The 14,891-nt window shown below is 38.9% G+C and overlaps 1 protein-coding gene across 2 annotated transcripts; it reads right to left on the bottom strand.

The window, feature by feature from the left end:
- Positions 1 to 1,317: 1,317 nt before the first annotated feature.
- LOC132828369 (acidic mammalian chitinase-like) lies at positions 1,318 to 13,926 on the bottom strand. 2 transcript variants are annotated; one of them, XM_060845408.1, is made up of 12 exons: positions 13,821 to 13,926; positions 13,634 to 13,687; positions 10,325 to 10,354; positions 9,741 to 9,942; positions 9,471 to 9,527; positions 8,765 to 8,930; positions 7,684 to 7,808; positions 6,123 to 6,246; positions 5,813 to 5,995; positions 5,033 to 5,149; positions 3,047 to 3,188; positions 1,318 to 1,950 (listed from the first exon to the last, which is right to left on the bottom strand). In XM_060845408.1, the coding sequence occupies exons 2-12, from the start codon at positions 13,656 to 13,658 to the stop codon at positions 1,697 to 1,699; spliced, it is 1,425 nt and encodes a 474-aa protein (XP_060701391.1). In that variant the 5' UTR covers positions 13,659 to 13,687; positions 13,821 to 13,926; the 3' UTR covers positions 1,318 to 1,696. The 2 variants fall into 2 exon arrangements, with proteins under 2 accessions (XP_060701391.1, XP_060701392.1); XM_060845409.1 differs by lacking the exon at positions 13,821 to 13,926 and having other exon boundaries at positions 9,741 to 9,818; positions 13,634 to 13,683.
- Between the last annotated feature and the right edge of the window lie 965 nt (positions 13,927 to 14,891).

Below are 14,891 nucleotides of genomic sequence, written 5' to 3'. Positions count from 1 at the left end.
TTTTTGGTTAGTGTTTAACCTTAATTTATAAATAAAATAGTAATTTAACCCTTTTGCTGAATATGTCACATATTGGGATGCACCAAGATCTGTCACATTTAACTAGAAGCAGACTGGAGAGTGAATTAATTGCTCATAACATGGCTTTACCACAGAGGAAGCAGAAGAAAGGGGTTTATGTGCAGCTCTACTTAAAACACATTACTTCACAGAATAAGTAAGAATGAAGAGTGGAACTTTCCAGCGACGAGGAACATTCTTCAGAAGTTAAAAGCCCTGTGAGTTCAGAGGACCCGATGTGTGTTTTTTTAATCCTATTTGAGTGTGGTGATTGTAAGTATTTAAAGCGTTTAGTTGCGTGCCAAGTTCCTGTTTGATCCTAGATTCACTATAATTATCCAAGCATTGTCCACATCTGAAAGGACTTCTAACACTAAGGAGCAAATAATTTTGAATACAAGGAAAGAATCTGAGGTGCCAGTCTGCACTGAATCTGTTAACACACAGCAAAGTTCTGGGAAATATCTGGGAGAGAAATAAAAAGCACTGAGTGGACATATATGGCTGACAAAGGAGTACTTTAATGCCATGACTTCTGGCATTGTTCATACTGTGAGTACAGAGCTTCCTTCATGGAGAGCTTGGTGACTGACACAGGGAGGTAGATCAGGCAGGGCAATCAGTAGTGACCACATTTGTCTTCAGATCTGTGTCTGACCATGAGGTCCAGGAAGCTGTTGTTAAGAGAGAGGGCAATTTGAGTGCCTTGAGTCTCCCCCAGCTGCCTGTTCATCTCCAGCAGAGAGGTAGGCTCCCATTACACATCCAGAGTGAGGGGATGTTGACCAGAACCAATAATTACAGCAAATGTGGTGGCATCTGCACTTGTACAGGATCCACCAAACACACAGAAACATTCTTGGGCTCAGGCATCAGAGGACAGGCATTAGTTCACCTATGGCCAAGAGACTGAGCAATCAGCAGCCCAACTCCCACCTCAGCAGCATCGCCCAGAGAGAGGAAAATCACGTTGATATACTGAGATGGCACCAATGTTTGTACTTTTAATGTTAGTGTTTGTGTCACTGAATACAATAGGGCTTTCATTTCTGCATCCCTAGTTTAATGGATGATGCCATAAGAATCGCTTTTAGAACCCTTGGACCTTTCTATATTGGTGCAAATGACTCCGAGACAAAAAGAATTACAAAAGTAAAATAAATTAGCAGAAAAAGTTCAGTCTATGCTTTTTTTTACCTAAATTGTTTTATTCTTCTGCATGAAAAGGGGAGAAGAAAAGCAGGTAAAGCAGAGGAATACAGGAAAAAGAAGCCAACTTTATTGAATTGAGGTTGGTCATTATTTACTGCGTCTATAGTCAATTGCAAAATCAACACAATCATTCTCATGGTCTCCCATCACTACATTGTACATGGTCACCTTGACAAATGGTCAATAAATGACCTTTGTGTGATTCTCTGTATCATTTTTAGTTATAAAGTATCTTTCCTCAAAAATAAGCAAGCATATCTCAACAATCTGGTTAGTAAAATGAAAATAGAGAAATACAATTCTGTTAAATATAATGACAAAACTGCACACCATCATATCCATGTTGTTGTTATGTACTTTGAGATTTCATTCATACTTTGATGGCATTTGTCACCAACAAATATATTCATCAGTGTTATATTAATTAAGGCCAATCGCAACATTTACAAGTTTGACGAAAGATCAACTTTCCAGAACAAGACTGATGGAAGGTTTGTCCACCGCCACAGTTGTAAAATTTTTGACGATCATTTGGATCAGGATGCAACCCTGGAAGTTTGCCGTGGCACCAGTTGTTTGTACTTGTATGAGGGTCAGTCGGTGTAGGTACATTTGGAACAGTTGGCTTGAGAGGAGTGGATTCAGATGAAGTTGAGTTATGTGTTATTAAACCACTATCTGTAAACCAAAGAAATAGCATTTTAATCAAATTACTTGAATCCAAATCATTAAGATTTTGTTCATCCCTTGATACTTTCAGGTAATTTCATTTTGCAACAACAGGTTACGTGAGCTTTGTATATTTATGAAATGAATGCCTAATGTTGGGAAGAGCTTCTTCACAACACCTGACTTTGCCTAGCACCTTGAGTGTTGCACTGAGATATAAAGCCATATGGAGAAAAGAAGCAACAAAACTGGGGGGGGGTTACTGAAGCTGTGAACAGTGAGGGATAATTTGATGAAGATTTGTAGGGACAATGGTATGATGAAAGTGTTAGAAATAGAGCTAAAGTTTTTAAGGTAATAGCGTGTAAAGCAGAGACATACACTGGAAAAGTGGGGAATATTTGGTTGAAGACAGGCCTGAAGGAGGCTTCAGAACAAAAGTGGGCTGAAGCCGTGGGAAGTGACAGGAAAATATAGTTTTGCATTTGAACAAGAAACACCTTCTTCCAATGTAATTTAAACCAAGAATTGTATGTTTTATATAAAGTCAAAGAGATGCACAGCATGGAAACAGACCCTTTGGTCCAATTTGTCCAGATATCCCAACCCAATCTAGTCCCACCTGCCAGCACCTGGCCCATATCCGTCCAAGCCCTTCCTATTCATATTCCCATCCAGACCTTTTAAATGTTGCAATTGTACTAGCCTCCACCACTTCCTCTGCAGCTCATTCCATATACGTACATTGCCATTATGTACATAATACAATATTGTTTACCATCGTACTACTCATTCCGTCATGGCATTGCACATAAATAGTGAAGATCACTTATTCAGGAGCTGGGTTATTGGGTCAGAGATAATCAGTGCAGAGATGCAGTAATGAGGCATCTCAGCTACACCATTTTTATTTATGCTTGATTACAATGTGAGGAGCTTACAGAGATAGCTTCCTATATACCTGTAGACCTGAACATCACTATGCAAATAGAAAATGAAAGAATGAGCAAGGCAAGAGGACGTGAAATTTTGGACAAGTTAACATACTATTCAAGACAGTAACAAAATGCAGTTTAATTTGCACGTGTCATGTGCAATAATTTACCAGCAATTTGAATGTCAAGGAGGGACTTCAAAGTATTGATTAAAGGGTAAGCTCCTTGGTTGCATGTATTTCCAGAAAAATCATCCAGATCCAAAGCCCATGCCATCGCACCTCCAAAATTGTGAGCCTTCAGCCACTGGATCTACAGGGAAACACAGAATGAAAGATCCAATTCAAAGCTATATTGGTTTGATTCACATTAGAATTCCATTGAATACATTAGTCCTTTACTTCTCTGAAATATTGTGCATTCAATGACTGTTATATTCTTGTTTAATAGCTCCAAGGAATATGCAAAAGAACAAATAAATTGCAGTGGAAATGAGGTGGGAGGCATTGATCAACATCTACTTCAGTTTCTCCTGGGAACTGGGTTGTGGTGATGCAGGAATTCGACAAGGGGTGAGGGCCATTGGTTGGGTTTCAGTGGGGACTAGATAGGTAGTTAGCGACAGGGAATGTCAGTGATAGATTTCAGAGAAGGGTGATGGTTTCTGTTTAAAGCTTACCCATGAATTACAGCAGATTTGCATCCCTTTAATTTTCTCTGGTCAACTATAAATATTAATAAGTCAAAATGCTCCAATATCTCCCATTCTACTTCAGTGTTTGGGACATAATAAGATATTTCCAGACTTTGAATAATTGCTAAGCTGAAGATTGAACTTTCTGGGTAACTCCTGAAGGCTTAGTTGCGATATGACTTGCATATCGTTTCAATGCACAACTCCTGTCTATGCTTCATCCAGTTGGGCAATTTGGTTCATTGTGCTTGATCTCAATGACAAAATCTACTTACATATACAGGGTACTCAGTGATTTTGTCAGTCATGTGATATGATATTCTGATGCATATAGATTATTATAGTACAAAATCTATTTATGTGTGTCCATTCCAAAATATGGAGTAAATTCATGACGAATTATGGCACACAGAACAAGCCCATCACATCACACGAAGTGTGGGATGCATCATATGAAATGACATGAATATGTATAACTCCAAAAGTTGCCAACTCCTCATATCCTAACTTGTAGTGTTGATGCTCTGAGATTTCCTGTTTTTTGTCGGCATGACATTTGCTATTATAACCTTAAATTAAATATATCTTTCTTGTCATATCAGGTTAAAACAAATTGGCACATTTTCATAATTCGACCAAGTTTAAGTAATAAAATCGCAACAACCTGTTGGTATTAATTTCATACACAATGAAATCTGTAAAATTGCAGAGCTTTAAGTGTTGAGCCAGTAATCACTGGATAATTTATCTTCCCAAACAATACTCGGGACCATTTATCTTTGTTCTCTATTTTGTCAATGATGTAAACCAATTTTGATAAAAATTGAATATTGTAACTTAAACAGTTTCTGAGTTGATGGTTGAAAAGAACTCTCCCTCTTTATGGGCAATTAAATAGGCATATGGAGGATAGTGGGCTAGTGTAGGTTAGGTGGGCTTGGATCGGCGCAACATCGAGGGCCAAAGGGCCTGTACTGCGCTGTATTTTTCTATGTTCTATGTTCTAACTCCATTGATTTACGTTTTTTAAAATAAATTTATCTTTCGTGTGGGCGGCACGGTGGCACAGTGGTTAGCACTGCTGCCTCACAGCGCCTGTAGACCCGGGTTCAATTCCCGACTCAGGCGACTGACTGTGTGGAGTTTGCACGTTCTCCCTGTGTCTGCGTGGGTTTCCTCCGGGTGCTCCGGTTTCCTCCCACAGTCCAAAGATGTGCGGGTCAGGTGAATTGGCCAAGCTAAATTGCCCGTAGTGTTAGGTAAGGGGTAAATGTAGGGGTATGGGTGGGTTGCGCTTCGGCGGGTCGGTGTGGACTTGTTGGGCCGAAGGGCCTGTTTCCACACTGTAAGTCTAATCTAAAAAATAATCTAATCTTATTTTAACAAGCGTAGATTGAATAGATTGTAAATAGAATACCCATGGTTCTGTATAAACTTATGAAGAAAAATTCAAAGCCCCTACTTTGGTTGTAAAGCTCCGGTGATCATCATATCCAACCCATTGGTCACCCTTGACTGCATACGGAACTTTCTGGTCTTCAATTAAATTAATAGTAGCACTTTTCAAAAATGTGCAGATCTGTCAATCAAGATAAATAAATATTGTTGAAATATCAGGCAAATTTATCCTGTTTCTTCATAATCTCCTTTCAAGTTATTTTCAGGATTTATTTAACTCTTTTCTTAATTTCCAAATGAAGTCTATTTTAGAAGTTATCTATAAAAAAATACAGGTACAAACAGTTCAGTATAGACTTCACAAAGAATGTTTAAATGCGAGAGAAAAATAGTGAAATGTTAATAGGAAAGAAATATACCTTAAAAAAACTAACATTTTAACATAATATTGACTGTTTAATGGATGTGGTAGAATCCTTTAAATGAGAACAGTCAGGACTAATCACAAAGGAAGGGGTGATTATCATCACAACGAATCTTTCTCAAGGGCTTACCTAATAAACAATAGATACCACATTTGAGGACTCCCTGTCTCATTTCAGTTGCGTTTTCAAGTTGGACAAGACACATGTTTCTTGAATAGTATGAGAGAGAGAGGTACATACACAGGTATGGTAGTTAATGACTCATCCTCAAGAAACATGTCTTCCGTGCAACATGAAAACACAATTGAAATGAAATGGGGATTCCAGAAATGTGACAACTATTGTTATTAGATTGCATGATGAGATAATTTTGAAGAGTTTACTCTGTGATAAATTGATATCATTTTCACTCTAATTACCTCATAGAAGGACAAGAAACCAGCTTCCCTGGTGAATGTTCCAGCTTGACCAGGACCAGACGCTGGAGCGCCAACACCTGTTTGTGAGGTGCTTAGGGTGAAGGTACGTCCATATGTTGGGAATCCAACAATCAGCTTCTCTGATGGGGCACCGTTTTCTCTCCAGTAGTTCATGGTGAAGTTCTGCAACATAGTTTGGTTTGTTAGTTTTACTGAGATTTAAAAAACACAAATGTGTTAATTTTTGTAATATTTTACAGTGATAATGAATATAACCAAATTTGGCTATCCTGTTTACAGACATACTTACGACATTATAGTAAATAAATTGGCCTCGGTCAGTAGAGCCGCGGTACAGAGGGCTGTTGTGTCCAGTCACACCATCCTGAGAGCCATGATAATCATATGCCATAACAGAGATGAAGTCCAAGTATCTGTTTAAAAATAATACGACTTGAAGCATGATAACTCAAAATTATTTTGTATAGTTAATCACAATAATAGTTACGAGTATTATTCTGTCAATGGCTCTATTGTAAAGCATTGATGCCTGGGTAATACTCCAGGTTTACATTCTATTCTTTGATTATTGGAGTTAAGGCAATTCTTAATGAGGGTGTTTCTTTATTTCTCAGCTCAGCACCAGGTGATGGTCTTCATTTTGTAGGAGAATTGTGTCTGAGACCATAGGAAACATCAAGCAGCCTCAATCTCCAAAGGAGGATCTCCTATTGCTTCATTCATTGAAGCTCTTGGAATCACACCTACAGTTACAGTGAAATCAGATGTTTGTAAAAGTTGAAACATGTGCAGACTGGGTGGAGTGGCAATGCTAAATTGTGCCGTAGTGTCCAGGTATGTTCTGGGTCATTGGATTATTCATTGGAAATGAGGAGTGGTGAACAGGATGTTCCTTGGAGGGTCAGTGCAGACTTGCTGGCTCAAATGGCCACTTTCTCCATTGTTGGGATTGTATGGTCGTAAACTGTGGAACTGAGCAGAAAGAATAAAGAAGAACAAAATTTATTTTTAATTTTATTTCCTGTAGTGGACAAGATATTGTATCACTTTTGTCATTGCTTTGGGGAAAATGTCATTAAAATGACCCTCTTGCATCAGGGAAAACATTTGAGAATCTATTGGTGTCTCATTTTCACACTGCCACACTATGAGCATACCACTGACATGTTTCCACTCAATAACAGAGGGCAGTGATGATGATGACATGTACTCTGCTAAAGGAAGGGATTTGATTTAAATAGCCCTCGTCCAGAAGTCAGATTGAAATCAGTCAGCACTGCTGCTGAAGGCAGAAAGGAGAAAAAAGTTGGCAGAAAGACTTTGGAAGGATAATCCTTCCAGTTCTCTGAAAATTAGCTGGAGGTCAAATTGGAGATTATGAAGGACTGAAGGGAAGTTTTGTTCCAAGGTAAAATCTGGAATTGGGCAGGATTATGTCGTGTTCCCAGGCTGCTGGCACTTCTCAATGTTTTAACTTCAGCACCCTGCAACTGAGCCCATAATCCCCTTTTACAGTGAAAATTCGATCTATTTAAGGATATTTCACTTAGGGTGCTTTTAGCCTGTAATGTAGGAAATGTCATTAAAACAGACTTGTTGCTTGAACTCAACATTGAATAAATGGTCAGGAATGTTAAGGAAGAAGAAAAAAGGTGATTTAAAAAGGCGTCTATGTCATGACCGTACATGAGGACAACTTCTGTCTCAACATTTTCAAGCTCACATTCTTAAAAAGCTTTGATTGTTCTTCTCATGTCTCATTAAACTTCAACTAATTCAGTTACAACACGCTTTATAAAAGCTTTTTCCCAAAGATTGTAAGCTTGAACCATTCTATAAGTTGTACTTACTTTGAAACTTCGGATATCTCATATGCGGCATCAATGGTTTGTTTTCCAGCAGCAACAGCAGCTGTCAGCAGGAGTCTGTCCTTGCCGGAAGATTGTGCCTCTTTTTTAAAGGCCGCTAGCAATTCCTACAGAGAGTGATCACTCTTTGATTTTAAATTACGATAAACATTTCTCAGAAAATAGTTGCCATAGTGCACTGTTTATGGGAATTTTGTTAGTCAACATCAGTTGTCACTTGATCAGAATAGGGCAGTTGGTTGGATGGTTGGTTTGCAATGGAGAGAGATGCTAACTGTGCAGGTTCCTGTACTGTGTGAGGTTACAGCGAAGGCCCTGATTTCTCAATCTTGCTACTTGCCTGAGGTGTGATGTCTGTCAGGTCAAATTCACCACAAGTTTGTTTTCAATAGAGAGCATCCTTCTGGGACTATGGTTCATGTCAGATTCAGCTTTTTATATTTTGCCTTTATTTAAGGGATTATTTTCTTCTGTGCTGTTGAGTATATTTCCCTGATCTACTGCCTTAACTATTTATACGAAGGCCATTTCCAGTGCATCCATTTCCATGAAAGTCGTAGTTGAAAGAGACAATGTAGGCCATTTAGAGGAAGAGATTTTTTTTTTAATCAGCATGGTGTCCCTGTGGAATTTCTATCACAGAAAGCAGCTGAGGCCAAACTATTGAACATTGTCAAGGAAGATGTAGATATGCTTCTTAGGATTAAAGGAATCAAAGGGTGTGCAGGAATGGGCTATTGATTGGACGATTAGCCATGATTACATTGAATGCAGGAGCAGGTTCACATTGTTTACTCCTGTCCCTATTTCCCATGTTTCAGGTTTCTATGCATTCTAGTTGGCCCTCAGTGACATTTAGGAAGCATTACTGGTTTTGGGGTTTCTATATTTAATCTCCACATGTTATGTTGATCACCACCATTCACAAATTTGAAAAGTAGTAAAATATAATTACAAAAAAATGAGATGGAAGATAATTGCTTTCTGAATTAATTACAAAGGTGTTTTCTTGTGATGCTCTCACATGGTGTGAGACTAACCATGGTAACCTTAGACCTTTCACCTTAACCAAGACTGTAAAACGCTGTTTATCTTCCGGTGGACTGCTTCTCGATCCAGGATACTCCCAGTCCAGGTCTAAACCATCAAATCCATGCTTCCTCAGAAAGTTGATTGAAGACTTGATAAATATTTTGCGAGTCTGCGATGTAGCCACCATGCTGGTAAATCTAATCACCGGAACAGTTTGAAAATAGAGAATGCATTAAATTGATCCATCTCCACTTGAAAACCAACTGAATATTTCTGCCCAGCATTTAATTTTTGAATACTTGACATGCCCATAGTAACCTCCACTAGTTAACAGAATAACATGAAACAAAGGACAGAGACGTTTAGAACAAGATGTGAAAGCTCCAAGCAGGAATGCTGTCCCTTTAACTTGACAAACCCCAGCACTGGCCAACAATTTTTCAAACATAAGTTCTGATTTAAGCATGTAACAATTTGTACTCACGAAAACTATCAATGATAAACTTATATTGGGGATTTAGTTTGCATTGTTATGATGTTTGGCAACGTGAACAACCTAATAAGATACTTACTTAAAACCTCTTAAACTAGGCATATATTGCCATCAATTCATGCAGGAAAATTTGCATATTTCAGTTTACTAATTAAACACAGAATTGTTGACATTCTGGACTCTCAACTCACTTAACATTGGTATGTTCATCAATTTGCAAAAATAAAGTGATGAGTAATGTTACCTGCTGGTACCAAAATTCCAACCTCCAATAGCTAAAAGTGTTTTCAGCTTGGAATTTCTGTGGAGTAAAAGTACACAAACTGTGAATTTCAGTTTTGCAGTAACCTAAAGCAGAGTATATGAATATTCAATTCTCAACCACAGTAAGATTTCACAAAATAATGTTATCGATCATTTTCTTGCAAAATGTTGAAGTAGTTTAACATGAAATTAATTATAACTTAGATCTTAAATTTGTAAATATTAGAGCACAGAGTGAATGAAGACTTACTTTTTTTTCAGATCATTAAATTTCACATATATAGTTTCATCATTCCATTCAAAGGTGGTGAGTTTGTTATCTGTCATACTGGCGAAGGCATAAATCAGATGAGTGCACAGGTAAGGGTCAACATTATTCGGAACAAATTTACCAGTAGATGGTCTGTATTGAGCCCAGTTTGTGTAGTAACAAACCAGCTTATAGGAAGAGACTGAAGTGTGAAGAAAACATGCAGTTATTTTAAATATTATAGACAATGATCTGTAGACTTCTGCAAAACACTAGGCTATCAACAAATCATGGTTTTTGAGTTGGGATTGGGTTCATGTACAGTTGCTTATTTGACGCAAGCCTGTTAACTGTGACTATGATTGATAATATGAAACCAATGAAATCAATTCAATCATACTTTGTATGGCTCCAATTTTCATTAACTTTAATATTATCACAAATTCAAGCTCTCAAATTGTCACAGTGAAATCTGAAATCATACTTGATTGGGTCAGTACCCCAGTAACATTTACACTATGTTACCTTTTCCTGGAATAATTTTAAAAAAAGCTTTATAATATCTATAAGTATGCAACACTTACCCAGTGATCTTTGTAGTAGGACTAAACTCACTAAAATAAAAATAAACATGCAATGTAACTTTTTGTCACTAAATACCAAAGAACCTTACTGTTAAAAGATACATTGAAAATGAATTAAGCTGAAATTTTAATTGTATTTTTGTGTAGGACAAATATATATTCTAAAACTGAATAAAACTGTTCTTCTGTTTATGTCTTTGATTTTAATTTTTTTCAGGAACTATAGGTTGAGATTTTGTGGAAATCTAATTAATCTGGAGATTGAAAAAAATTCCATGAGTATGGAGTCATACAGTGAGTTTTGAGAAGATTTGTAGCTCAGGTTGAGGTTCTGGGTGTAGGCTTGCTAACTGAGCTGATTGCTGCTTTCTGTGTATATGTTTGGGTGTCTTTTGGGTTGGTGATGTTATTTTCTGTGGAGATGTCATTTCCTGTGGTGATGTCCTTTCCTGTTCTTTTTCTCAGTCGGTGGTTGATGGGGTCTAACTTGATGTGTTCTTTGATAGAGTTCCGGTTGGAATGCCATGCTTTTAGGAATTCTCGTGTGTGTCTCTGTTTGGCTTGTCTGAAGATGGATGTGATGTCCCAGTTGAAGTGATGTCCTTCCTTGTCTGAAAGTAAGGATACTAGTGGGAAAGGCTCATGTTGTTTTGCGTTGGTGTTCATGTATCCTGGTGGCTAGCTTTCTGCCTGTTTGTTCAATATTGTGTTTGTTACAGTTCTTGCATGGTATTTTGTTAATGACAATAGTTTTGCAAGCAACAAGCTTGCAAAGACTACATTGGACAAACAGGCAGAAAACCAACCACCAGGATACATGAACACCACCTAGCCTCAAAACGACATGACTCTGTCTCATTAGTATCTTAACATAACAGATAAGGAAGGACACCACTTTGACTGGGACAACACATCCATCTTAGGACAAGCCAAACAGAGACATGCATGAGAATTCCCAGAAGCATGGCATTCCAACCGGAACTCTATCAAAGAACACATCAAGTTAGACCCCATCAACCACCGACTGAGAAAAAGAACAGGAAAGGACATCACCACAGGAAATGACATCTCCACAGAAAATAACATCACCAACCCAAAAGACACCCAAACATATACACAGAAAGCAGCAATCAGCTCAGTTAGCAAGCCTACACCCAGAACCTCAACCTGAGCTACAAATCTTCAAAAATATTGAGTTAGCCTCCATCTACCACCCTCTGAGAAAAAGACCAGGAAATGACATCTCCACAGGAAATGACATCTCCACAGGAAATGACATCACCAACCCAAAGACACCCGAACATATAAATAGAAAGCAGGAATCATGTACACTGCTTTGCCTGAGGCCCACTGAAGATGTTACCTAGTAGGGTGATGAAACTTCTGGAAATGAACCTCCCAGCTCAGTGAGCAAACCTACATCCATACAGTCATAAAGTCATAGAGATTTAAAACACAGAAAAAATGTGCTTCAGCCCATCACATCTGTGCTGGTCAAAAGCAATCATCTTATTATTCCAAATTCATTTCTCAGTATTTGGGCCATTTCCTTGAATGCTTCCACCATTGAAACATCAGAGTTAGGGTGGCACGGTGGCACAGTGGTTAGCACTGCTGCCTCACAGCGCCAGGAACCTGGGTTCAATTCCCAACTCAGGCGACTGACTGTGTGGAGTTTGTACGTTCTCCCTGTGTCTGCGTGGGTTTCCTCCGGGTGCTCCGGTTTCCTCCCACAGTCCAAAGATGTGCGGGTCAGGTGAATTGGCCATGCTAAATTGCCCGTAGTGTTAGGTAAGGGGTATATGTAGGGGTATGGGTGGGTTGCGCTTCGGCGGGTCAGTGTGGACTTGTTGGGCCGAAGGGCCTGTTTCCACACTGTAAGTAATCTAAAAAAAGTCACACAACACCTGGTTATAATTGAACATGTTTATTTGAAATCACAAGCTGTTGAAGCACTGCTCTTTCATCAGGTGAAATCTTGTTCTTCACTTGACAAAGGGGCACCAGTCCAAAAGCTTGTGATTTCAAATAAACTTGTTGGACCGTAACATGGTGTTGTGTGACTTCTGATTTTGCCCACCTCAGTCTAACACCTGCACATACATACCATGATTACAAATGCACATCTAAATGCTTCTTAGATGTTACAAAGGTTTCTACCTCCACCCTACTCACAGGAAGTGAATTCCCAACTGCACACTATAATGATTTCAACAAGGTCAGCCAGGCGGACCTCATGGAATGAGTTCCGTATTTGGGGACTATTAATCTGGTCCAATCAGGGAGCCCTGGCTGACAGATAAAAGCAGATATCCTCACTGGCCACTCGGCTGTTTCCTTTCTTCCTGGCAGTGGAATGTAAATAAAGATTTACACCCTTGTTGTTTTTCACTCTGTTTTAAAAAAAAAGTAAACCTGAATCTTGCCCTTCACTGTAGAAAAAAAGCAGATATCCTGGGGTGGCACGGTGGCTCAGTGATTAGCACTGGTGCATCACAGCACCCAGGACCTGGGTTTGATTTCTGCCTCGGGCAACTGACTGTGGAGTTTGCACAGTCTCCCCATGTCTCCGTGGTTTTCTTTCCACAATCCAAAGATGTGCAGGTTATGTGAATTGGCCATGCTCAATTGTCCACAGTGTTCATGAATGTATTGGTTAGGTACATTTGTTAGGAGTAAGTATAGGATAGGGGAATGGGTCTGGGTGGGTTACTCTTTGGAGGGTCAGTGTGGACTTGTGGGTCCGGAGGGCCTGTTTCTACACTGGAAAGATTCTATGAGTCTAAGTGGCTGAAATGTCACATAACTGAAACTTCAGGGATAATATTTAAAACAAAAAGATAACAAAAGAAAAAAAGTAGACATCCCGACACTCTGAGAGCTGGCTCTGGGGAAACTGGATCAGTATCATAAAAGGTAAATAAGAGGTGACTTAGTGAGGAATACCAGCATCTATAGAGTTATTTCACCCAACACACTCTGGGTGAAAAAGGTTTTCCTCACAGCTTCTCTAAGCTGAATTCCTTTCCCTTAAATAAAATAACTGAATGAATATGTGTTGAGATTGAGAAAGTCCAACCACTCCAGCACTTACTGGCCAATTAAGGGGATGATGTCTGGCCGTACAATGATGCGAGATCTTCAATGAAATGTTAAATATTAAAAACAGTCCCATGGCAATATGTAAGGTACACCCATATGAACAGACTGAAGGGGGCATTGGGTAACCTGCTGATGAAAGATATCGCCCAGTTTTGTGGTGTCACTTGCCAGCTCAGTTAATCAGAACTTTTTAAACAAGATACTGACCAATCAAGAGGAATGCCTTCCCCATTCTTGAGCTTTGAATTTGTCTTTATGGATCTGTAAAAGAAATCATAGCTATCCAAGCAACTTACATAGAAATAACATCTTAAAGCAGAAATATCTGTTAAATTCAGGAGAATACATTTTCTAGTTTGTGCATAAAATTCAATGACAATTGTGTTAAACTCACCTAAGTAGGCAAAAGCTTAAATCCGTACTGAGTAGTGCACTGGCCGCCTTCAAAAAACTGAACTGTATTTTTGTATTTCTGGCAAATTAGTATCAAGCAAGAGTAGGATTGGAAGTCTAATTCAACTTCCTGTGTTGCAATATGTGTATCATGTGAAATTTGAGGAACTGCATAATTTTCTGTAATATTTTGTTAACTTCTCCAATATTTAGCTCAGATTAAAACTATTGAGACATATTGAGTTTGGTAATATTTTTTACTTGGACCATAGTTTTATGCTGTGGAATATGGCATTGGATTTAAATTATTGCTGATAGATGACACCTACAAGTGTTAGCATTTTACATTAATTTTCAGAGTGGCCTCGTACTTTGTCTCATTAGTAACAGTAGAGCTGATGTATCAAACTGTAGTGACTGGAGCAATGTCAGCCAGTCACCCAAAGTGACCTACTTGTGCTATGGAGTCAACAAGACTGGTTATAGCTGTTGGGGCATAAAGTTAAGGCAATCAATGGTGCCTTGGCTTCCACGTCTGTACCAGAGCTTAGGTCTTTCCTTGGGTTGGTGAATTCATAGGTAAGCTGACCTCCTTCAGGCACCCTTACATTTGCTATTGAAAAAGGACCAGCCTTGGAAATGGTCTTGTAACTAAGATGCAGCCTTTAGGGAAGTGAAGAAGTAGCTATCGTTGTCTAAGGTGTTGGCACACTCTGACCTCGAGTGAAATGTGGTGCTGTCATGTGATGCCTCCTTGTAAGATATTGGTGTAGGGATGGCTCACTTGATGACCCTGAAAATATATGCTTCCTGGACTTTGGCTAATGCTGAGTGAAGATATGTCCAGACAGAGAAGGAAGGTTTGGTGGTCAGTTTGGGCAAGAGAAAGATCCACAAGTACCTTTTTGTGGATGTAACTTTGTAATAATAACTGAGCTTAACTCCATGCCATGTCTACTCAAAGAGGCCAGGCGGTTCCGCCCATAGCTTAAGGCTGAATTCAGCAGTGGGCTTTTATTCTGAATGTGTACAATTACAAGTTGGAAAGCCGCCCAGGAGGCCAATTGGCAAA

Source organism: Hemiscyllium ocellatum, chromosome 26 (genome assembly GCF_020745735.1).
Source record: "Hemiscyllium ocellatum isolate sHemOce1 chromosome 26, sHemOce1.pat.X.cur, whole genome shotgun sequence".
NCBI classification, from domain to species: Eukaryota; Metazoa; Chordata; class Chondrichthyes; order Orectolobiformes; family Hemiscylliidae; genus Hemiscyllium; species Hemiscyllium ocellatum.
Note: the sequence above shows the minus strand (reverse complement) of the source record. Positions and strands in the feature narration are given on the sequence as shown.